The sequence below is a fragment of the Grampus griseus genome (assembly GCF_964374135.1).
Source record: "Grampus griseus genome assembly, chromosome: 6".
NCBI classification, from domain to species: domain Eukaryota; kingdom Metazoa; phylum Chordata; class Mammalia; order Artiodactyla; family Delphinidae; genus Grampus; species Grampus griseus.
In genome coordinates, this window is record NC_139000.1 from 47,479,362 (window position 1) to 47,505,581 (window position 26,220).

The following is a 26,220-nucleotide window of genomic DNA, read 5'->3' on the forward strand; positions in this document are numbered from 1 at the left end:
GGTAGCGACCACCCAGTTCAAGAAAGAGAACGTTGCCAGTGTCCTGGAAGCCCCCATCCTATCCCATCCTGTTCACTGACCACTCCCTCTGTTCACCAGAGGTAAACCACTCCCCTGGATTTGTGGAGAACAGTAAAGTTCAGGTTTGCCTGTCTTTGAACTTCATATAAATGGAAGCAGACAATATGTTATATTTTGTGTCTGGCTTCTTTGCTCAACCTCGTTATTGAGTGTCGTTTATGTTGGTGCATGCAGGGTGGCTTATTTTCATCGTTGTTTATTTTCTATTGTATGAGTATAGCACAGTGTATTTACTGCTGGACATCTGGGTGGTTGTCCAGTTCGGACCTCTCATAAAATGTGCTTCTCTGAGTGTTCTTTTATCCATCCCTTCATGCTCATGTGCACATATTTCTATAATTTATAGACCTATGAATGGAAGTGTGGTCTGTTCAAAGTCAGACACCTACTTTGTTTCACTATCCAGTAATACCGGAGATTACAACTTTATGTCATTATTGTTCTAGGTTTAGTGTGTTCATTAGCTATGAATATTTTGTTTGACTCTTTTTGGATTCCTCTCCCTACTGTTTCTAAATTCCCTTTAGAATTTAGAAATATTGCTGCTGATTTGATGGAGGAATTAGAGTTGTGATCCTTTGCCAACATTCCATTGCATTGACATTATCTCCAGGGTACATAAACATGCCCCTTTGAAGATAATGTTCTGGCACGCTGAAATTTTCCTCAAGTGGAGGAGGGAAGTAGGAGTGTTTTGGAGATAATATCAATAGAATAGAACATTGTTTTATAGTTGCTGAGGCAGTTCTGGTAAATAAAGGAAGCCTCTGATATTCTTCCTCTTCCCTCTCACACAGGAGATAATAAATGGAGACATTCTTCGTTTGATTCTTTCTGCTGTATCAAGGAATATAAATAGAGCTATAAAGCACAGTCGGCCAAAGAGTAGCTAATCCACGCAGCGGTGGGTGTAGAATTTGTAAGGTTGTAGGCATGCTCTGATTAACTTTCATCTGTGAGTATCCAGCCATCTGTCTAGCATAGATTACATTTGGCATTTTTTTTTTTCTACAGTAGGAAGTTGACATTTTTCTTTTCATGTTTGAAACCAGGAGTCTTAAGGCAAATTTTCTGACTTTTTATCTTTGTTCTTTTTTTTTTTTTTTGATTGATTTTGCCACAAGCTTGAGCAAAGTCCCTGGGATGTTTATCACAGTATCACAGAAATAAAATGGTGTTTTTCAAACATACTGCTTTCAACAAATAGATATAAAGCATGTAAAATTTTAAATCTATTGGAGAGTGATTCTACAGATTTAATTTAAGAATATTAAGAAACCAATAATCCAGTCGTGCTCAGCCTTGTTTGCATACATGAGATCTTAAAAAAATCCCACGCCCAGGGCCCACCCTACATGATTTACCTCAGGATCTCTGAAGGCTAGGACACGCGCCCCCCTGCAATTTGTGCAGTTAAGGTTGATACCTACGGCTCTAACCTCTGACCTGTGACTCAGAGGTTCTCAGTGTGGTTCCTAGACCAGCAGCATCAGCATCACTTGGGAATTTGTCATAAATGCAAATTCTATGGCCCAGCCTCAAACAGTCAGAAGATGGGGCCCAGCAATCTGATTTAACAAGCCCTCCAGATGATTCTGATGCCTACAAAGTTTGAGAACCACTGTTCTAACTCAGTGGTTCTCCAGTGTGGCTGCACAGTTGTGGCATGTGGGGAACTTTAAAAACAGACTAATGCCAGGCCCCACCTGTAGAGATGTTGTTTGCATCAGTGTGGGCTGGGTCTAAGCATGGATATATTCCTAAAGCTCCACGTGATTCTATTATGCAGCTAGATTTGAGAACATAGCAGAGAGGATAGTGGAAAAGAGACCAGGTCATAATTTAAAAAGAAATGGGTTTGTGCCCAGAATGATATAGGAATGAAATGGGTATGCATTGAGGAAGGAAGTCAGTGCTTAATTGAAGTCATAGTCATCAGTGTTTCACCTGTTACAGAGCTGGACAAACAAGGATTTAAAATTCAGGTGCATTTTCTTCTGTGATGTCAGTTATTTCAGTCAAGTTTGGACTTGCAACCACATATGGAAAAAGAGGTGGAGGGATTGACAAAAATGAAAAAATGAATTAACAGCACCTGTCATAACATCTGTGTTGGGGAATTTGGTCAGTACCATGACAAATAATCAAATGCACCTGCTTATTTTCCTTCTAGGCAAGCTTGGGCTTTGGTTGGTGTCATTGATGGTGGAAGTACTTCTTGCAATGAATCTGTGAGAAACTATGAGAATCATAGTAGTGGAGGAAAGGCTCTTGCCCAAAGAGAATTTTATACTGTGGATGGTCAGAAGTTCTCTGTGACAGCTTATAGTGAATGGATTGAAGGTAGGCGAGTACAGTTTATACTCTTGTAAGACATTGGTAAGTATTGTGACAGATTTTTTTTTAAGTGTATTCAAATGACTGTTTAGATTTCTCAACTGGTTAAAGATGAAACCTATAGTTTCCCTACTGTACGTAATCTTTTAGACTCAAGGGTTTTTTCTGGACTAGAAAATGATCTAGTTTAGGCACCCCCAATTGGACTTTTGTTCTTCATTCTTGAGTCATATGGTGTAGTTAATGGATTTGCTTCCTGGATTTGGTACCAATTGAACCAATCTGGATGTGATCGGGTGAGCTGTCTTAAGTTATGTTCTGTGACAGTGAAATGATCTTGTACTTTAGATTTTCTTGTTATATAGACGTGTCGGCAAATATTACCTTTGAACACATGCTGTATAAACAAATTACTCATTTTCTTAGCAATTTTTCCTTGATAATCCAGCTACTACATTTATCTTATGGACAAATTGGAAAACACAGAAAAGTACAGTTAAAATTAATGTTTAACCCTATCATTCAGAGTTAATTAGCACTCTTCAATCTATGTTGCCTCCCCTAGTGTTCATTTTATTTTAACCTGCTTTCCTCTCCTTAAATAATGTATTGTAAAGTTACCTTAGGTCTTTACTTTTTCTTCAGCACATTTTAAAAATTATAATCCACCTTTCAGAAGAACTATCATGTCTAGCACTGATGCTCTGATTTTTTCTCTTAAGGATGTTCGCTGCAGAATTTCTGTACTTACCGACTTTGCTGCTAGATTTTTTTGGCTCCAGGTAGATAGGCAGCCTTCTGTCTGTGCTTGCCCACCAGCTTTCTTTTCCAACCCAATATTATACCAAAATTAATGTGAAATGAGTCATTAAAAAGTGCTTTATTACATCTGTAATTAGCCAGAAAGGTTTAGTTTAGATTGAGCTTATAACTCTGTTTTGAGCAGCATTGTAGCAAAGTATTCACTGAAATGGATTTTTTGAGACAGAATGCCTGGGTTCATATCCCAGCTCTTTTACTTACTATATGATGATGGGCATGTGACTTTAACTTCCTAACCCTCAGTTTCCTCATCTGAAAAATGGGGATAATAATGGGAACTACCACATAGAGCTGCTGTGAGTATCAAATGTGAAGAATATGAAGTTTTTTAGCACAGTGTATATAGTAAGCACTAAATAAAGGTTAGCTATTTTAACAATAATGCAAACATGACCTGGGTGTATTTTGTGTCCTTGTAATTAAAGAGAGAAAGTCTTTTGCTTTAAAACAGAGTTCCTGGTATGTAACAGGGACTTTCACATGTTCCATCTAAGCAGCCGTCTGAATCTGAGGTGAGGAGATGGTTTCTATTATGGATAAGGAAGCTGGAATCATGCCTCAGCTTTCTGCCTGCAAGACTACTGCTCTTTTGACCACGTCCTGGTTGCCTCTGGCAAAAAGCATAGGTAGATGAGGAGTATTTCTAAGCAGGAATTTGGACCTGCATGAAGAGTTTAGTGGAACTGCTTCCAGGAAGACTCCAGGCAGAGGATAACACTGACAAACCTTGAGTCAACATTTCCTTTGTGGGAAATTTTGCTTTCATTTCCACATTGCCAATGACTCCTCTCTTCTGGAAGAGGGTACATTCTAGCTATCTACTATAGGATATTGTTTGTGTTCTATGTTCTCAGTGGCTCCTATTTTCTGGAAGAGGTAGAAATTCTCTCCAGGAAGCAAGGAGGATAAAACTTACATCCTTTCATACTTCCTATCAGTAGTGCTAATAGGAGATATCTCAGGTAGGATTTTCTTCTACAGCCAGAAAAAAGTGAGGAATAATCGAACAATACAGATTTTTTCCATGTAACCTAGCTTTTTTTTTTTTAAACAGAAACAAATTCTGATGGTCTTTTAAGCCAAAACTTATTGATCTAGAAATCTTTTTTTTTTTTTTTTTTTTTTTTTTTTTGCGGTACGCGGGCCTCTCACTGTTGTGGCCTCTCCCGTTGCGGAGCACAGTCTCCGGACGCACAGGCTCAGCGGCCATGGCTCATGGGCCCAGCCGCTCCACGGCATGTGGGATCTTCCCGGACTGGGGCACGAACCTGTGTCCCCTGCATCAGCAGGCGGACTCTCAAGCACTGTGCCACCAGGGAAGCCCTAGAAATCTTTTTTTAAAAGCATTATTGAAATTTTATATGAAAAAATTAATGTTTCTTAGTTGCTCTTTTTTTAGATAATTCTTTTTGGTAAAATCTGAAATTTTGGGTAGTGATTGTCATTGCTACTATGAGTTTTTTGTTTACCTTTGCTTTTAACTTGCCTGTTTTGATTCTTGGGAAGGCAGAATGATATAGACTTTAGGAAATTGGACTCTGGAATTAAATTAGCATTCATTTGTGGGCTCTATCATTTTTCAGCTGTCAGTCAGACTCCTTGACCTTTGCTTTCTTTATCTTTAATGCATATAATAGTTCCTATATCTCAAAGTTGTTTTGATGAAAAGTTATTATGTATGTGAAATTGCACAGTTGTTAGCTATCATTATTGTTAGAGTTATTATTATTATTTAGACAAAATTCCATTATAGGCTTTAGTATTTATATGCAAGAAACATATAAAAAAACACTTTACATTTATTAGGTTCTTTTTTTTTTTTTTGGTGCTTTGTAGAAACAGGAAAACATGGTGGATCAGAGTCTAAAGGAGCAGAATTCAAGACTTGCTCAGGTTAGGTTTTATCAGGGTATCCTCAAGACTGTAAGGATATTTGTGTTACTCTTTGTGCCTTGCCTAAATTTCCCTCTTTTTTATTCCCCTAACTTGAGTAAATGAGTTTTTTTTACTCCTCTCATCGACTCTTAGAGACAGTGTCTTAAAGTAGCCCCAGAGTAGTTTGCCAGTTAATTAGAAGGATGATAGTGAAGTACAGTTAGTAAACAGATATCTTTGAAATGTGGTGTTTTCCCACATTTCCATATTTTTCATAGCTTCTATCTATTCCATATTCATTTGCATTAAATCAGTTTTTAAACCATGACAGATTATATCATGGACAGTTTAGAAGTAGGAAACACTTCTACACTTGGTTGCATGTTAAAGAGTATAAGTTATGGAGATGCTGGATCAACTTTTCAGTTTTCATCTGCCTAGTTGGGAACCAACTCTGAATTTCAAAAGGAAGTATTAGGAGAGATCAGTAATTAGTAGTCCCTGGATTGCAAGCCTGACGTTATCCCAGGAAAGGAGCTGAGTTGGACTGGGGCACTATCATGTGGCCTTTAGGTCACATTGCAGATAATAGTGGGAATACTCATCCCTTCAGTAGACATTTATGAGTCTGCACTATGAGACAGAGCAGTGAATACACAGATGCATGTACTTTGCTGCCTTTACTGATGTAGCTTCCAAGGAGGTGAGCTGTCTTCCCATTGGAATGATACGAATCATACCAGAGAGAATATCAGAATGAGAATACCGGACATAAAGGTTACTTCCAGCAAGGATGTTTGGGAAGTACTTAAAGGTTCGCCTGAACTTTATCAGATGAATAGTATCTTGGTTGATGAATTAAGAGTGGAAGGACACTGTAGATAAAGACTAAAGGATGAGCAAAGGCACAGAAATGAGAGATTGCCTAAGGCAAGCTTTTATTCTTACTATTAAGATTACATATGTGCTAATGTCCTGTTTCATCCTGTGCATGGATCAAATTGAAGCATTGCTGACTTGTGTTTATTTTAACTTTTGATTTGTGAATCAGTGAGGGGGTTGATTTTAGAAAAAAAAAATCACTTTCTTTCTTGCTTTTTGGTTTAGGTGTTTCTCTTTCAGGTTTCCGGGTAGAGGTCGTGGATGGAGTGAAACTTCATCTGCTGGATGACGTTAGTAGCTGGAAACCCGGAGATCAGATTGTGATCGCAAGCACGGACTATTCCATGTACCAAGCAGAGGAGTTCACTCTTCTCCCCTGTCCCAAGTGCAACCGCTTCCAGGTCAAAGTCAAAGGTATCAGACTGCTCAGAAGGCTTCTTGGGAAACACTCTTTTTGAGATATGACTCCTGGAATTCTTTGTTTTTCCTTCAGTCGTCATCATCATCATCATCTTCATCAATATTGAAGTTCTTAGTAGTGGGGTGCTTTGAACACAAGAGTCCCAGAGGATGTTAGATAAAAGTAGTCATTGAGCAATAATGTTACTGTTAATGATGTGTTATAGGCAAATCAGTGTTTTTGTGCCAGTTTCTATGTTAAAAAAAAAAAAAAGATGCAGAATAGATGGATTGATTTTTTTTTTCAAGATCCTTTCCAACTTCTTTCTTATTAATTTTCCACTATTAAATAATAGTAAACCAGATTCATTTTTTAATAGAAGTCTTTCTTTTTTTAATTAAAAAAAATGAAACTCATGGTTTTTGAGTGTCTACTTTCTTGGCAAAAAGTAGATCTCACTAATATATTTAAAATGGAACCAAAAAGGTATTTTCAGGGCTTCCCTGGTGGCGCAGTGGTTGAGAGTCCGCCTGCCGATGCAGGGGACATGGGTTTGTGCCCCGGTCCGGGAAGATCCCACATGCTGCGGAGCGACTAGGCTCGTGAGCCATGGCCGCTAAGCCTGCGCATCCCGCAATGGGAGAGGCCACAACAGTGAAAGGCCCGCGTACCGCAAAAAAAAAAAAAAAAAAAAAAAGGTATTTTCATAAAACTACATTTCCTGTCATAATCTTGAATAATATATTTTTTGAGAAAGAGCAATGTACAATAAGATTCTTACTGTAAGCAGTGTTTATAAAGGATGACTGACATTTACCAGGTACTTATTTTGAGCCTGGTAATAGGCAAAGCTTCTTCCTTCATTGCCTCAATTATGGGATTCATTGTGCATTTCACTCATTATATTTCCTTGCTTCTGTAATAAAAATTATACATTTATGATACAAAACAAAATAAAAACAAAACAAAATAATTTATAGTAACTATTTAATAAGTACTCAGTGGGTAATTTAGAGCTTTGAACGTTAAAGGAAAATTTTTTGCTTTAGAAAAAAATGGGATTGGCCCACTTAGCAATTTTTTCTTGTTTCATTCAGTGTTATACTTTTCTTTCCTGACAATACAGGGCATAAGCAGAAAACAAAAAGCTGAAAAACCATGATACGATCTGGCATTAATTTCATTTGGAAATTCCCACTCTTGTTAACAAGTCTACGTGATAATGAGTCTCCATAATCTCAACTCCTTGATTTATTTGTATTTTTCCTTCCTGAGTTTTTATAGTAAAGATCAGATAAAAACTCATTATTAAAGTGTTTCTAAGCTTCCAATAAATGTGGGAATTTAAAAGTGCATAATAATATTACAATAAGAAGTGGGAAGGGAAAGATGGTTATTTCTGTACTGTTAATGTCCAAATGCAGATTACTTTAGCTTTGAAGTAGAAGCAAAAACAACTTGACACTCTGTTATCAACATGTACAGAACCATTCGTTTTCCTAGATCCAACATGCATCTGGGTCTTCATGTGTTGTCCTCAAGGGAGTAGAACAAGAGCACATGGACAGGAAGCAGAGAGAGAGAGACAGCATGGATTCTTAGTTAGATTCTGGATTATTGGTGCTGTTCAAGAGAGGACTGAACTACTTCAGGGAGGAGTAAGGTCTCTGTGTGTGGATTTGATAGTTGGTAGTGAGGGTTAAGGCATTGAGTGGGGGATTAGACTATATAATCCTTAAAATCTTTACTTCCTGGGATTCTGTGGTTCTGAGGTATTGAAGAATGGAAGAAAACAATAAATTTTAATAATGTCTTGGAGTTACAGAAAAAAGAGGACTATCTTTTTGACATGTTTTATGTTTTCATTGTTCTAATGTTATTTTTGCTTTGCTCTCATCAACCAGAAACGCCTCAGTTCCTGCACATGGGTGAGATTATAGATGGTGTAGACATGAGAGCTGAGGTTGGAATTCTTACCCAGAATATTGTAATCCGAGGAGAAATGGAAGACTCATGCTACGCTGAAAACCAGTGCCAATTCTTTGATTATGATACCTTTGGGGGACATGTCATGGTAGGCAAAAGCATTTAATGAACTCTTTGAAACCCTGGCTGCTAAGTGCATGTTGAAAAAACTTCAAGTTTTGGAATGAGATCTTTATGGCTATTGAAATCATATTTTATTTCTTTATCCAATAACAATGAGATTTTAGATGATTAAAAGATAAGGTTATATCTTTATTTAGTTGATCTGGACCTATAGTTAAACCATTTAATTGTCCTGTGAAGGATTAAATCAATTTACATTGGGAAGAACCAATTATACAGACAAAGAAACAATCTCAGTATCATGCATGCAATCTCTGAAAGAATCAGTTTTTTTTAAAAAAAACATATTATGAAACGGTAAGCAGTACACATTCAAAATATGTTTCTGTAAAGATATTTTTTGTATGCAGATTTTTACTCTGTAAAAGTACTAAACACTTACTGTGTGCTAAGCATTGCTCTATGTACTAATGTATTGGATTCCTGGGCTGCATTTTGGCTACATGTGTCTTAAAATCAGTTTTTGTGCATTGAGTAGGCTATTATTGTTGGCTACGTTTCTATTGCACTGATTTCTAAAATGTTGGTCAGTGTCATTTCTTTGTTTTTAGTAGTGTGATAAAAAATCCAGTGTTTGTAAATATTGAGATCGCTCCAGTGGTGGAACAACAGAGGCGTTTTTAAAAAGGACTCAAGTAAACAACAGTATGTGCTAGCTAAAACATTGAGGGAGGATTTAGAAATAATTATTTATCAAACTCTGGTGGAGATTATAGAAATGAAAGAATAAGACAAGACTGGAAATGGCCAAAATATTTGAACAAACCCAAACATATATACAGAAAACATTTCTGTAGTTTTCCTTGTTACATCTCCTTTATTCCTAATGAGAGGCTATTTTTATTGCTCTTCAAAGCATTCACTTATGTAAAGAAGCATTTGCTAAATTATGATCCAGGAAAACAGTCTAGTCTAGTCTCCTTCAGATATTTTCTGTTAAAACAATATTTTTTGCTGCTTTGCTATTCTGAGCTCCTTTGCTGAAGCTACTTTGCTTACGTATTAGCTTGATTTTGGTTATCTTACAGATAAAGAAAAATTTTACTTCAGTCCATCTTTCTCATGTGGAATTGAAACACATGGGTCAGCAGCACCTGGGGCGGTATCCTGTTCATTTTCACCTGTGTGGAGACGTGGATTATAAAGGAGGGTACAGACATGCAACGTTTGTGGACGGCCTATCTATTCATCACAGCTTCTCAAGGTGCATCACTGTGCATGGGACAAATGGCTTGCTGGTAAGTAGCCTCACATTATGTTGATGCATATTATGGAAACAGTTAACTCTCCTTCATTCTCATGACTTCTCAATTTTATATAAGTAAGCTGTTATACTACATGTCTTACTCTATCCTGCTTTACTGAGAGTTCTGCTGTTTTTCTCTGTTCTTTTAAGAGATCAATGAACCCTGACATTTGACTTTGCCCCATCAGCTAAGATCAAAACTTGTTTTTGCTTTTGTACTGAGCATGCCTCATGAATAGCACTTGTCGCTTAAACCGCAGTCAATCTTGTTACCAGTGACATCATACACTTGTATTTCTGCAGATAAAAGACACCATCGGATTTGACACACTAGGTCATTGTTTCTTTTTGGAAGATGGTATTGAACAGAGAAACACTTTGTTCCACAATCTGGGACTCCTCACCAAACCAGGCACCCTACTTCCCACTGATAGGAATAACTCCATGTGTACCACCATGCGGGAAAAAGTGTTTGGAAATTACATCCCCGTGCCTGCCACTGACTGTATGTGAGTAATTGGCGGAGTGAAAAACTCACTTGTGATGGTCAAGGGCTGTTGGCTTTTGGGGAAGATGTTTTGGGGGAGGTTTTTAATAGGTGGGATTTTTCCTGATGAATGTTTAAATAACCTTAAAAAATGCCTTTCAGGGCTGTTTCAACTTTCTGGATTGCTCATCCCAACAATAATCTGATTAATAATGCAGCTGCAGGCTCACAGGTAAATAATAAAGTGCTTAAGTTTTTTTGTATTTAAGTTTGTAAGTATTCTGGTTTATATATATGCAAGGTAGTTTGTGGTAATCTAACTCAAGCACCTTGCTTTCTGGTACAGCTTATTTCATTGAGAGCAGGCTATAGTTGAGATGGTTCTTCTATTTTTTCTAAATCATTTGTGCCAGTTAGTGTTTATGAGTGTAGTAAGACAGGCGCTAAATGCCAGAAAAGAGGTGGGCTCATATCTAGGGTTATCATGCCATCTCCAGAGTGTATTTTTAGTGTATTATGTACGATCTTTCTGGCTTCCCTATTTCAGTCATATATTAATGAGCAAAGAAAGCCTTATGAGAGTGGATTATTCTGTAGAATATTATGACAATGGTCATTCTGGTCAAAGGGGCACATCCTTTTGTTAAATACAGGGATTGTATACACTTAGGGATTTCATCTCTTTGGTAAAGCAAGGACTCAATTGTGTGCCTTAAATTGTTTCACATACACATACACAGGGATAACTTAAGAGAATAAATGAACTGTTTTTGGATGACAGAAATGTCTCCTGGATAAGCTTGGAGAAATTTACATTTGTAATTGTGTGTTTTTAGAGCTGCTAATTTATAACATAAAAATGAATCTTTAAGACATGATACTATTATGAGTATATCTGTGCTGAAAACTATAGCACAGAAATATGAGCTTTGTAGCAAAACCTGAATATTCATATATATACATCATGGCTATTAACATTTAAAAAGGAAAGAAATACCTAGCATTGTTTTCCAGGATGAAATAAAAAATAGATGAAGGGAGTATTTCTTCAAGATAACCAGAAAACAGGTATCACTGGGTGATGGTAGAATTCACATCTGTGATTTTTCTTAAAAACATAAAACATAAAATTCTTATTTGACAGAGCAGAGACCTGGACATTCAATCATTTCAGGCTTCTATTCATTCATTTTTCATCAAATATTTGTTGAGCCCATACGGGATTTGTGTTGAGAGTTTCTGATTGGAAGATGAGATTTTGGGTAAAGGTGACCAAGGGTTTGATGTGCAGTCTTACCCCTGATCATCTTGTGATCTGTTACATTACAAATCAACAGTCAGAGCAGAGCTTCCTTTCAGCTGTTTTCAGAAGTCATGGGTAGAAGATCAAAGCAAATTGCAAATAGTCCATGAAAAATGTAAGGTGAGGTTGCCAGACATCCTTATTAGGCCTCATGTGAGAAAAGCAGAAAGCAGGTCTCTATCTTTTCCATCTCCTGTGTGTTCTTCGTCCTTTGCATTCTGTGAGTTCTTTTTTTCTCTCTAGAAAAATTGTTCCAGTAAAGCTCATGTTTTGGCAAGGGTTTTCCTCCCAAAGTAAATCAAACCCTTTCTTCTTGGTACCTTTCCACTGCGTTTTACAAAGCTCCCTTTGCCTGTTTTGACACCACAGAGTTTTAACAGGAAACAGCTGCTACCTCCTTATCCCGCTTTTTCTATCCCCCAACCTGAAACTCCATTGCGTCTTGGGAGGGTTTACTCTGCCCTCAGTTTATAGGGCTATGGTATGGAGCCTTCTTCACAGCCCTCCAAGTCTGTTTTGTGCCCAAAAGAATAGAGGTGTCAAACACATTTTTCAGAGTAGTTTGTTTTACTAAGACCCATCTGTAAAGTTTTATCATGGAAAAATGCCACATATTGCATTCGTTTTGGTGATATGTTTTCCACAATTCATATCTCTATGCTCCTAAAGGACTTCGTTACAACTAATATAGTACTTATTACATATATTATATTTTAGTTCTCTCTGTATTTCCCATTAGAGTATGAATTCTTTGAGACCTGGCACTAAATAAATGTTTGCTAAATTTGAATTGATACCATACTTTTGGACTATATATTTGAGTTTTAACAATCTGTTTAATCAGAGTTCCTTCATGTGAAGTTGTCCTTCACATTGGGCTGATTTTTAATTAAATTGTAAAATAAAAAATTATCACAGAGATTAAGAACATTTCATTTCGATTTTTATATCTCATTTTGAGTGTCAGAAATTTTCAAACTGTTCTGCTGCTTTGGTTAAGGTAAGTAACACTGAAGTTGAACAGACAGGACCTAGCCTGAGACAGCATCCTGATTCATGTGTGTGGTGGTTTTTTTCTGTTTGGCAAAAATTTGCCTCGGGACAAGAAGGGCACTGGAGTTGTTTGAAAGAAGTCAGTGATGGATAGTTGTTTAATAGGTATGACTCATCTATTGATCAGGTTTGGAGGTAAACAGAAAAAAACCCATATTGCTAAAAGGCTGTGCTGTCCTGGTCACATGGAAGGGAAGGGAGGATTTGGTTCTAGTTCTGTATGACTTTTTTTTTTTTTTCCCCAGCTGTTATTTAATACTTTGATTTTAAAAATTTTTTTATTAGAGTATAGTTGATTTACAATGTTGTATTAATTTCAGGTGAATCAGTTATACATGTACATATAACCGCTCTTTTTTTTTTTAGATTCTTTTCCCATATAGGCCATTACAGAGAACTGAGTAGAGTTCCCTGTGCTATACAGCAGGTTCTTATTAGTTATCTATTTTATATATAGTAGTGTGTATATATCAGTCCCAATCTCCCAGTTTATCCCTGTCCCCCCACCCCCCACCCGTTATCCCCTGGTAACCAAAAGTTTCTTTTCCATTGGATTGGCCAAATGAACTTTTTGGCCAACCAAATACATCCGTGACTCTACTTCAGTTTTGTAAATAACTTCATTTGTACCCTTTTTTTTAGGTTCCACGTATAAGTGATATCATATGATATTTGTCTTTCTGTGTCTGACTTACTTCACTCAGTATAACAATCTCTAGGTCCAGCCATGTTGCTACAAATGGCATTATTTTGTTCTTTTTCATTGCTGAGTAATATTCCATTGTGTGTGTATGTGTGTGTGTGTGTGTGTGTGTGTGTGTGTGTGTGTGTGTGTGTATGTACATACCACATCTTCTTTATCCATTCCTCTAGTGATGGACATTTAGGTTGCTTCCATGTCCTGGCTGCATGAGTTTTTATAGTAGATAATGATGGGAAAGTTACTTCGAAAATAAATTTTGGTATCAGCCAATTCTATCTTTTGTCCCATCTTACAAGCAAAGTTAAATATGCCTTTTTTTTTTTTAAGCCTGATATACTGCTTTGAGTGTACTAGATGAGTGCACAACTCTTAGAGTCAATTCTGAACCTGAACCAATGAATAATTAGTGTTAAAAAGATGAAACTTGTTTGTGAAATGCTTAGGTTATGTGAGAGTGTTTCATAGAGTGGCTTTATAAAAGGAGGCTTTTTAATAATCTTGCCCTTTTAATTATAGGATGCTGGAATATGGTATTTATTCCACAAGGAACCTACGGGGGAATCCAGTGGATTGCAGCTCTTAGCAAAACCAGAACTCACTCCATTGGGAATATTTTATAACAACAGGGTCCATTCAAGTTTTAAGGTAGGTTCCTAAATTTTAACCATCAGTATATAACGATTTGCAGGGTAAAGGATGGACTACTGTGATTACAACTGAGAAATGTTAATATTAGGTAGAACTTGTCATCAGAGAAAGTAATTTGTGATTAAATAAGCAGACTCCTAATCTTGCCACATTCAGGATGTATAGACAGCTTTCTGTTTATACACACATAGGAATATATGCTACGGCACACATGTACATGCAATCTGAATAATTATAATAATGGACTTGACCTATGAATCCTCATCCTCTTCCTTCCCTCCCCTTGTCTTCTTTCCAATCTTTAATATCATTACATGTTTCTAAGGATGTACACATTAGTGTATTATATGCTTCTGGAGCTTAAAAAGCATATTTTCTCTCTTCTCTCAGTGCTAATAGGGTGTCCTATTGGACACTTAATACTAGTTATGTAAATAGTGAAATATTGTTTAAGAATATTTGACCCAATTTAAAATGATATATAGGTCAAGGAGACGAAAGGCCATTTAAGAATTCTAACTTTCATGATATTTGGCACTTGTCCCCACCTCCCTGGTGATAAATGCATCTGGTTCATTTTATGCTCCCAAGGCATCTTGATATTTTCATCATGTGATACAATGCCCAGATTCTTTATTCTGATGTGCCCATCAAAGTTGAATTAATACTTTCCATTTATGATACTCAGAGGATCCTTTAAAAACCTAAGTGTGATGTACTTTGAAGAGCTTAGAATCACTTGATGAAGACTTGAGGGGAAAAAACTTAGAAAGAATTGTGGTTTTTATGAACTGAATAGTTGATTAAGGCTAGTAACTGTTGAAAGCAGCACTTCAAAGCAGAAATCCTCAAAATTTTCTAATTATAAGTGGTATTACAAAAAACACCTTATTCTAATTAATTTTTTAAATGTCATATACCATGAGGACATGTAGTAATCTACTGTATCAATTTAAAATAAAAGGTATTAGATCTAAATAATGAGTGGATTATTAGGTTTTAACTTATTAAATTTGGGACTGACTATCCAGAGTGATATCAGACATCCAGCCTGCTGGGTGTCTCAGGGACACATAAGTAAAATGTGTTCAACAAGAAAATCCTTATTTTTGTCCCCAGACCCATTTCTGTGTCTTCGTTTCAGTGAATGGAACCATTAGCCACTTAATTGCCCAGACTAGAAATATATGAACCTTTATTGTTTGTTTCCTTTCCCTTATCCTTAGACATTTTATTAATTACAAATGGTATCAATTCTACCTAGTAAAGAATTCTCACTCTATTTTACCTGTTACTACTGTCACGAGTCTAGATCACCTTTATTTCTCTTCTGGATTACTGTAGTCAGCTCCTATTTTTTCTCTTATCTCTCTTTTTGCCCCTTTCTAATTCATTATCCATCTTGTAGCCACAGTATTCTTTCTTAAAATGCACTTGATTCCATTGCCTTTATTAAACGTCCCATTGTCTTGACTCTTTAGCATATCAACTCTGCACCATCTGGCATTTGCTTCTCTTTAGTCTTCTTCCTTACCTTTCCTCCCTCTATACATTTCCTGTTAGTCCAGCTAAGATTTTTTTCCCTCAGATGTGCCATGCTTTCTCTCATCCCCAGATGTTTTGTACAAATGATTCCCTTGAGTACTTTCCGCTGGGTTCTTCAACTGTTTCCCACCCACTCCCTGCCCTTCATCCCTGACCTGTTCTGTGTGGTTAGTTCCTTTAAGTTTCAGCTTTAGGATGTCACTTCTTTTTGGAGACATTCCCTGAATTCTCTCTCTCTTACCTTCACAAAAGGTCTTGTCTTGGTGCTTTTCTTATGTGCTGCCAAAGCATCATCTACTTCCTTTGTTATATGCTTATCATATTGGATGGTAATTGTTTATTTCATTGCATGTCTTCCTGCTAGTTTATGTGTCAGTAACAGCAAAGACCATAGTTTTCTGGTTGACGTATAATGCTTCGTGCCTACCCTAAGGTGGGCACTAAATAAATGTTTGCTGAATGACCGAATGAGTAAAAGTATTAAAAAAATACAGTAAAGTAGCTCTTTTTGTAATACCTTTGCTTGGCTGTTTATTCCCTTCTCCCTCCTTTTTTGGTAGATGTGATAAGCTAAAACTTATTTCATGAATCATTATATATATAGTTATAACTTGGGATTCATATTCATTTCAGTCCATTATTATATTTTCCAGGCTGGCTTATTTATTGACAAAGGTGTCAAAACAACCAATGCTAGTGCTGCTGACCCAAGGGAGTACCTCTGTTTGGATAACAGTGCAAGGTAGAACTGGTCCTTTTAAATCACGCTCAAGCCATATCTTGCCAAAGTAAAACTTTCTGAGTTAAGCTGTTGCGCTCTTTCTCCAGTAACATGTTTAAACTGAAGTTTTCAGGGTTTGTAGGAGGGTTTTGGAAAAACATTTATTTTGCTGTTCTAGGTCCTGTGGCTGGGCTTTTCATCTTATTGAGATGCCAAAGAAATTGATGCTTTTTCTCTTTTTGACAGTTGTAAATTGATGTTAGAGAGAGTTGTAGAAAGAGAAAGAAAAAGAAGAGAGATATGTTGAAAAAGGGTTCAGAATTTGGCCAAAAGTAGAACATGATTCATTGAAAAACAAGTTAAGCTAAGATGTTTTAATATAATCCCTGAAAACCAAGGCATATATAATTTATTGTTAGCGGTCAAAGTGGAATGTCGCGTTAAATCTATTTCAAAGGGAAAAGTCTCAAACTTGATGATTAAGCTAGTTCTGGTTCAGTTCTTCGTAGTCTCAGATTCATATCATAGCTGGGCTATGTGTTACTCTCCTTTATAACCACAAAATGTGGTTAGGATATGGATCAGCATTTCAACAAAGTTTTTTTTTTACATGCTGTGTATGAGCCAAAATAAATAAAATATCTCCAATGGAAACAAAATTTTCTGGAAAAGATGGCAACTTAAGGTCATATTCAGTAGAAGCTGTGTACATGTTATTTTTCTATACTTCAAGTTGATTGACCAACTAAAGGATCTGAAAGGGTTCTAGATTTAATAGGCTCTGTTGACAGTTACTTACGAAAAGGATGACAGGCGCTATTGTTCACAAGGGAATAAAGTAGGAGTCACAATGGAGGTTAGTAAAGCAGAATCCTTGTGACACAGTAATAAAGGTCAGGAGAAAACTGGGCAAATAAGTAAGTAAAATTAGTCATTGTTAAAGGGCAAGTTGAGCCTGAAATATAGTAAAGCAATGATCAGAAAACATTTGACAAGTGGAGAAATCGTGGGCATTGTTTAAATAAAACACAAGGAAGGTACTGGACACCTAATAGCTGGGCAAGGTATGACATGGAAAAAGAGGAGATAAACTTGAGATGAAAAAGGAGCATACAGATGACAACAAATTATGAACCAAAAAGAGAATATTAACTGACAAAACAAATCTTTGCTAGAAGATTGCTGCTGCTTTTTAAAAGAGTTTGTTATAACTGGTAGAACTAATAATGTGTACTTTGCTAAGTTAGTATTAACAGAAAAATCTTTATACACAGCACAATTGACTCTCTTATCTGCCTTAAAAAATTACATGTGTGTGTATAAATGGATGGATGAGAAAATATATTTCAGAATCTATTGATATTTTCATTATACTTGACAATAAAACAACTTGTTCATAGTGGCCTAAGAAGTTCTTTACCGTGTGTGAGTGTATGATATTATGATAATGGTATTCTTTCCTCTGCTCTCTGTTACTTTTGTTACTAGTTTATAAATACATACATATTGGTAAGGAATTAGACTCCATTTGGAAGTTGTTATTGAAAAGAACTGATTATAGGAGAGGAGTAACAAGACATTTGACAGCTAGTATATACATTTAATTTTGTATGAACTAATGTATAAGATATGCCCTCATGCATTCATGCAGTTCAGACATGAGTAAAAATGATAAAACTCAAACACAAATGAGTAATAAGCCAGCCCATGAATTAAACATCAGACTCATGGGATCCAGAAGATATTTAGTCTGTTCAACAAAGGGGAAGTTGACCTAATAGTTAATCAGATGAGCCTTTCCTTGTGTCTTCAAGATATGAAACTACAGGAATCCAAAGATGGGATATTTTAAATCCAGAAAGCTCCCAGTTTAAGATTGGGAAATTTCATCTAAAAGGGTAAAAGAGCATGAGAACCAACAAGTGCAGAGGACAATTAAGGGAGAGTTGGGAAGTGTGCTGAAGGCTTATACATGAAGGTGATAGAAAATTAACTGCATTTTCTACATACCAAGTGGGAAAGAGGATGAAAAATAAAGGTTATCTGAGCAAGTGGTCAGTGATTTATATGGATAGAAATTTCAGAAAAAATGAGACGGCTACAGCAGAAAATCAGACGTTGCTTTACTGTACTTTTTTTTTTTTTCTTTTTGGCTTTCTTTTAGAACATTGTGTAGTTTCCTTACCAGAACTCTTCCATCTGCTTGATATTATGTGATGACTGCAAAGCTGTTTGGCAGCAACTACAATGCCAGAAGAGTGGGTGATGGCTCAGAGTCAGACTTTTTACCCCTTAGGTCAGAGCCATTTAGTGTAAGGGCTTATGTACACAATCTAAGGGTGGATGTAGCGCTTTCTAGATTGGTCTCCTTACCATTCGTTCTCCATTATCCTTTCACCAAGTAGCAGCTAGTGACCAGTTAAAAAGTGAAATCCGGTTATATCACTGCCCTGACTCCATGTTTCTGATGACTTTCCATCACACTTATTTATTTATCCACCTGCTTTATTGAGGTATGATTGACATGTAAAAAGCTGTGCATATATAATGTATAGAACTCGGTAAGTTTGGAGATAAGTACACACCCATGAACTCTCAAGGGCATAGACTTATCCATCACCTGCCAAAGTTTCCTTCTACCTCCTTTATGGTCATTATTTTTTTAATTAAAAAAAATTAAATTTTTTGTGGAAAGATCACTTACCTGAAGATCTACTCTCAGCAAATTTTAAGTATACAATACAGTATTTTTAGCTATAGGCACTATGCTGTAGAGTAGATCTCTAGACTTTATTTATCTTACATAACTAAACCTTTTGTGCCCCTTTGACTATCACTTCGCCATTTCCTCCTCCCTCCAGCCCCTGGCAACCACCATTCTACTTTTACCTTTGCATTTAGAATAAAGAACCACACCCTTGCCTGGCACATGCCTTCCTGTCTATCCTCTCCCTCTTGGTTCGTACTTACCAGCCAATCTGCTTATTGTCCTTTGAATATGCCAAGCTCACTCATGCCTAAGGACCTTTGCACTTGCTGTCTTCTGGGCATAGCTGCTTCTCAAACCATACATATTTGATGAGCACCTACCATGTGCCAGCAACTTTCATAGTGATGTTTGTGCAAATGATGTTTCTTTGACGTATGATTGAAAATCTCAACTGGCTGAAATGGTTTTTGTAAAGCTGTGTAGTTTTTTCTCTCCCCACCTGCCCAGCTCTGTAAGATTATGATAGAAATGATCTTTTTAAAAATTAGGTGGCCTTATGGAATTATTTGAGTTGTTACAGTTGACAGAGGTTTTTTTGTTGTTTTTTTGGTGGGCGGGGTGCCATGCTGCATAGCATGTGGGATCTTACTTCCCTGACCAGGGATTGAACCCGTGCCCGCTGCAGTGGAAGTGCGGAGTGCTAACCACTGAACTGCCAGGGAATTTCCGGTAAACAGGGTTTTCTGGGTTTTTTTTAAGAAAAAAGTTTTGAATTTTATTTTATTTTTTTATACAGCAGGTTCTTATTAGTTATCCATTTTATATACATCAGTGTATACATGTCAATCCCAATCTCCCAATTCATCACACACACACCCCCCCACCGCTTTCCCCCCTTGGTGTCCATACGTTTGTTCTCTACATCTGTGTATCAGTTTCTACCCTGCAAACCGGTTCATCTGCACCATTTTTCTAGGTTCCACATGAATGCGTTAATATACAATATTTGTTTTTCTCTTTCTGACTTACTTCACTCTGTATGACAGTCTCTAGATGCATCCACCTCTCTACAAATGACCCACTTTCGTTCCTTTTTATGGCTGAGTAATATTCCATTGTATATATGTACCACAACTTCTTTATCCATTTGTCTGTTGATGGCTTTTAGGTTGCTTCCATGACCTGGCTATTGTAAATAGTGCTGTGATGAACATTGGGGTGCATGTGTCTTTTTGAATTATGGTTTTCTCTGGGTGTATGTCCAGTAGCGGGATTGCTGGGTCATATGGTAATTCTATTTTTAGTTTTTTAAGGAACCTCCGTACTGTTCTCCATAGTGGCTGTATCAATTTACACTGCCACCAACAGTGCAAGAGTGTTCCCTTTTCTCCGCACCATCTCCAGCATTTGTTGTTTGTAGATTTTCTGATGATGCCCATTCTAAATGGTGTGAGGTGATACCTCATTGTAGTTTTGATTTCCATTTCTCTAATAGTGATGTTGAACAGTTTTTCATGTGCTTCTTGGCCATCTGTGTGTCTTCTTTGGAGAAATGTCTATTTACATCTTCTGCCCATTTTTTTGATTGGGTTGTTTGTTTTTTTAATATTGAGCTGTATGAGCTGTTTATATATTTTGGAGATTAATCCTTTGGTGATTCGTTTGCAGATATTTCTCCCATTCTAAGGGTTGTCTTTTCATCTTGTTTGTAGTTTCCTTTGCTTTGCAAAAGCTTTTCAGTTTGATTAGGTCCCATTTGTTTATTTTTGTTTTTATTTCCATTACTCTAGGAGGTGGATCAAAAAAGATCTTGCTGTGATTTATGTCAGAGTGTTCTTCCTATGTTTTTCTCTACGAGTTTTACAGTGTCTAGTCTTACATTTAGGTCTCTAATCCATTTTGAGTTTATTTTTGTGTATGGTGTTAGGGAGTATTCTAATTTCATTCTTTTACATGTAGCTATCCAATTTTCCCAGCACCACTTATTGAAGAGACTGTCTTTTTTCCATTGTATATCCTTGACTCCTTTGTCATAGATTAGTTGACCATAGGTGCATGGGTTTATCTCTGGGCTTTCTATTCTGTTCCATTGATCTGTATTTCTGTTTTTGTGCCAGTACCATATTGTCTTGATTACTGTAGCTTTGTAGTATAGTATGAAATAAGGGAGTCTGATTCCTCCAGCTCCATTTTTTTTCCTCAAAACTGCTTTGGCTATTCAGGGTCTTTTGTGTCTCCATACAAATTTTAAGATTTTTTGTTCTAGTTCTATAAAAAATGCCATTGATAATTTGATGGGGATTGCATTGAATCTGTAGATTGCTTTGGGTAGTATAGTCATTTTCACAATGTTGATTCTTCCAATCCAAGAACATGGTATATCTCTTCATCAGTTTGTATCGTCTTTAATTTTTTTCATCAGTGTCTTATAGTTTTCTGCATACACATCTTTTGTCTCCCTAGGTAGGTTTACTCCTCAGTATTTTATTCTTTTTGTTGCAATGGTAAATGGGAGTGTTTCCTTAATTTCTCTTTCAGATTTTTCATCATTAGTGTGTAGGAATGCAAGAGATTTCTGCATTAAATTTGTATCCTGCTACTTTACCAAATTCATTGATTAGCTCTAGTAGTTTCTGGTAGCATCTTTAGGATTCTCTATGTCATCTGCAAACAGTGACAGTTTTACTTCTTTTCCAACTTATAATCCTTTTATTTCTTTTTCTTCTCTGATTACTGTGCTATGTTGAATAATAGTGGTGAGAGTGGACATCCTTGTCTTGTTCCTGATCTCAGAGGAGATGCTTTCAGTTTTTCACCATTGAGAATGATGTTTGTCGTGGCTTTGTCTTATATGGCCTTTATTATGTTGAGGTAGATTCCCTCTGTGCCCACTTTCTGGAGAGTTTTTATCATAAATGGGTGTTGAATTTTGTCAAAAGCTTTTTCTGTATCTATTGAGATGATCATATGATTTTTCTTCTTCAATTTGTTAATATGGTGTATCACATTGATTGATTTGCGTATATTGAAGAATCCTTGCATCCCTGGGATAAATCTCAGTTGATCATGGTGCATGATCCTTTTAATGTGTTATTGGATTCTCTTTGCTAGTATTTTGTTGAGGATTTTTGCATCTATATTCATCAGTGATATTGGTCTGTCATTTTGTTTTCTTGTAGTATCTTTGTCTGTTTTTGGAATCAGGGTGATGGTGGCCTCATAGAATGAGTTTGGGAGGGTTCCTTCCTCTACAATTTCTTGAAAGAGTTTGAGAAGAATTGGTGTTATCTATTCTCTAAATGTTTGATAGAATTCACCTGTGAAGCCATCTGGTCCTGGACTTTTGTTTGTTGGAAGTTTTTTTTTTTTTTTTTGGAAGATTTTTAATCACAGTTTCAATTTCATTACTTGTGATTGGTCTGTTCATATTTTCTGTTTCTTCCTGGTTCAGTCTTGGAAGGTTATGCTTTTCTAAGAATTTGTCCATTTCTTTGAGGTTGTCCATTTTATTGGCATAGAGTTGCTTATAGTAGTCTCTTAGGATGCTTTGTATTTCTGTGACGTCTTGTAACTTCTCCTTTTTCATTTCTAATTTTTTTGACTTGAGCCCTCTCCCTCTTGATGAATCTGGCTAATGGTTTATCAAGTTTGTTTATCTTCTCAAAGAACCACGTTCTAGTTTTATTGATCCTTGCTATTGTTTTCTTTTTTTCTACTTCGTTTATTTCTGCTCTGATCTTTATGATTTCTTTCCTTCTACAAACTTTGGGTTTTGTTTGTTCATCTCTCTCTAGTTCCTTTAGGTGTAAGGTTAGGTTGTTTATTTGAGATTTTTCTTGTTTCTTGAGGTAGGCTTGTATTGCTATAAACTTCCCTCTTAGAACTGCTGTATCCCATAAGTTTTGGATCATCATGTTTTCATTGTAGTTTGTCTCTAGGTATTTTTTGATTTCCTCTTTGATTTCTTCAGTGATGTCTTGGTTATATAGTAACATACTGTTTATCCTCCATGTGTTTGTGTTTTTTACATTTTTTTCCCCCTGTAATTGATTTCTAATTTCATAGTGTTGTGGTCAGAAAAGGTGCTTGATATGATTTCAATTTTCTTAAATTTACTGAGGCTTGATTTGTGACCCAAGGTGTGATCTGTCCTGGAGAATGTTCCATGTGCACTTGAGAAGAAAGTGTAATCTGCTGTTTTTGGATGGAATATCCTATAAATATCAATTAAATCTGTCTGGTCTGTTGTGTCACTTAAAGCTTCTATCTCCTTATTAATTTTCTGTTTGGATGATCCATCCATTGGTGTAAGTGAGGTGTTAATGTCCCCACTATTATTGTGTTACTGTCCATTTCCTCTTTTATAGCTGTTAGCAGTTGCCTTATGTATTGAGGTGCTCCTATGTTGGGTGCATATATATTTATAATTGTTATATCTTCTTCTTGGATTGATCCCTTGATCATTATGTAGTGTCCTTCCTTGTCTCTTGTAACATTCTTTATTTTAAAGTCTATTTTATCTGATATGAGTATTGCTACTCCAGCTTTCTTTTGATTTCCATTTGCATGGATTTCTTTTTCCATCTCCTCACTTTCAGTTGTATGTGTCCCTAGGTCTGAAGTGGGTCTCTTGTAGACAGCATATATATGGATCTTGTTTTTGTATCTATTCAGCGAGCCTGTGTCTTTTGGTTGGAACGTTTAATCCATTCACGTTTAAGGTAATTATCGATATGTATGTTCCTATTAGCATTTTCTTAATTGTTTTGGGTTTGTTTTTGTAGGTTCTTTTCTTCTCTTGTGTTTCCCACTTAGAGAAGTTCCTTTAGCATTTGTTGTAGAGCTGGTTTGGTGTTGCTGAATTCTCTTAGCTTTTGCTTGTCTGTAAAGCTTTTGATTTCTCCTTCAAATCTGAATGAGATCCTCACCAGGTTGAGTAATCTTGGTTGTAGTTTCTTCCCTTTCATCACTTTAAATATATCATGCCACTCCCTTCTGGCTTGTAGAGTTTCTGCTGAGAAATCAGCTGTTAACCTTATGGGAGTTCCCTTGTATGTTATTTGTTGTTTCTCCCTTGTTGCTTTCAGTAATTTTTCTTTTTCTTTAATTTTTGTGAATTTGATTACTGTGTGTCTCATTGTGTTTCTCCTTGGGTTTGTCCTGCATGGGGTTCTCTGCGCTTCCTGGACTTGGGTGGCTATTTCCTTTCCCATGTTATGGAAGTTTTCAACTATAATCTCTTCAAATATTTTCTCACGTCCTTTCTCTCTGTCTTCCCGTGTTGGAACCCGTATTATGTGAATGTTGTTGCGTTTAATATTGTCCCAGAGGTCTCTTAGGCTGTCTTCATTTCTTTTCATTCTTTTTTCTTTATTCTGTTCCATGGCAGTGAATTCCACCATTCTGTCTTCCAGGTCACTTATGCGTTCTTCTGCCTCAGTTATTCTGCTACTGATTCCTTCCAGTGTATTTTCCATTTCAGTTGTTGTATTGTTCATCTCTGTTTGTTTGTTCTTTAATTCTTCTAGTTGTTTGTTCTTTAATTCTTCTAGGTCTTTGTTAAACATTTCTTGCATCTTCTATATCTTTGCCTCCATTCTTTTTCTGAGGTCCTGGATCATCTTCACTATCATTATTCTGAATTCTTTTTCTAGAAGGTTGCATATCTCCACTTCATTTAGTTGTTTTCTGGGGTTTTATCTTGTTCCTTCATCTGTTACACAGTCCTCTGCCTTTTCATTTTGTCCCTGTTTCTGTGAATGTGGTTTTCGTTCCACAGGCTGCAGAATTGTAGTTCTTCTTGCTTCTGCTGTCTGCCCTCTGGTGGATGAGGCTATCTAAGAGGCTTGTGCAACTTTCCTGATGCGAGGGACTGGTGGTGGGTAGAGCTGGGTGTTGCTCTGGTGGGTACAGTTCAGTAAAACTTTAATCTGCTTGTCTGCTGATGGGTGGAGCTGGGTTCCCTCCCTGTTCGTTGTTTGGCCGGAGGCAACCCAACACTAAACCCTACCCGGGCTAATGGCAGACTCTGGGAGGGCTCACGCCAAGGAGTACTTCCCAGAACTTTTGCTGCCAGTGTCCTTGTCCCCACGGTGAGCCACAGCCACCCCCTGCCTCTGCAGGAGACCCTCCAACCCTAGCAGGTAGGTCTGGTTCAGTCTCCTATGGGGTCACTGCTCCTTCCCCTGGGTCCTGGTGCGCACACTACTTTGTGTGTGCCCGCCAAGAGTGGAGTCACTGTTTCTCCCAGTCCTGTCAAAGTCCTGCAGTCAAATCCCGCTAGGCTTCAAAGTCTGATTATCTAGGAATTCCTCCTCCCGTTGCCAGCCCTCCAGCTTGGGAAGCATGACGTGGGACTCAGAACCTTCACTCCAGTGGGTGGACTTCTGTGGTATAAGTGTACTCCAGTTTTTGAGTCAACCACCCAGCAGTTATAGGATTTGATTTTCTTGAGATTGAGCCCTTCCTGCCGTATCATTGTGGCCTCTCGTTTGTCTTTGGATGTGGGGTATCTTTTTTGGTAAGTTCCATTGTCTTCCTGTCATTGATTGTTCAGCAGTTAGTTGTGATTCCGTTGCTCTCGCAGGAGGGAGTGAGCGCACGTCCTTCTACTCTGCCATCTTGAACCAATCTCCCTGGTTAACAGTTTGTTTTGTTTTGTTTTGTTTTTTGTGGTACGCGGGCCTCCCACTGTTGTGGCCTCTCCCGTTGTGGAGCACAGGCTCCGGACTCACAGGCTCAGCGGCCATGGCTCACGGGCCCATCTGCTCCGTGGCATGTGGGATCTTCCCGTACTGGGGCACAAACCCGTGTTCCCTGCATCAGCAGGGGGACTCTCAACAACTGTGCCACCAGGGAAGCCCCTGGTTAACAGTTTTTGATACCAATTTTTTTTTGCCTTTTCAATAAGGTCCTTGTAAATATTTTACAAGGACAAGAAAGAAAAAGTAACATTCAGTCTTTATAATTAATAAGTCAATGAAATACAATCTTTTTTTAAGTGCTGATACATTTTTTCTTTATATTTTTTATTATAGTAGATTTACAATATTAGTTTCAGGTGTACAACATAGTGATTCAATATTTTTATAGATTATACTCCATTTAAAGTTATATAAAAGAATAGCTAGATTTCCCTGTGCTTTACAATATATCCTTGTTGCTTATTTATTTCATACATAGTAGTTTGTATGTCTTAATCCCATACCCTTATGTTGCCCCCCCATCTACTCTCTCCTCACTGGTAACTAGTAGTTTGTTCTCTGTGTCTGTGAGTCTGTTTCTGTTTTGTTATATTC

The 26,220-nt window shown here is 37.1% G+C and overlaps 1 protein-coding gene across 1 annotated transcript in view; it reads left to right on the forward strand.

The window, feature by feature from the left end:
* Positions 1 to 26,220, forward strand: part of CEMIP2 (cell migration inducing hyaluronidase 2) — a 78,224-nt gene that overhangs the window by 23,990 nt on the left and 28,014 nt on the right. Inside the window, exons 5-12 of the mRNA XM_082656537.1 lie at positions 2,255 to 2,424; positions 6,223 to 6,411; positions 8,302 to 8,471; positions 9,535 to 9,744; positions 10,056 to 10,261; positions 10,402 to 10,471; positions 13,815 to 13,943; positions 16,145 to 16,233. Of these exons, the coding sequence (XP_082512663.1) occupies positions 2,255 to 2,424; positions 6,223 to 6,411; positions 8,302 to 8,471; positions 9,535 to 9,744; positions 10,056 to 10,261; positions 10,402 to 10,471; positions 13,815 to 13,943; positions 16,145 to 16,233 (1,233 nt within the window). The remainder of the gene's footprint in view (positions 1 to 2,254; positions 2,425 to 6,222; positions 6,412 to 8,301; positions 8,472 to 9,534; positions 9,745 to 10,055; positions 10,262 to 10,401; positions 10,472 to 13,814; positions 13,944 to 16,144; positions 16,234 to 26,220) is intronic.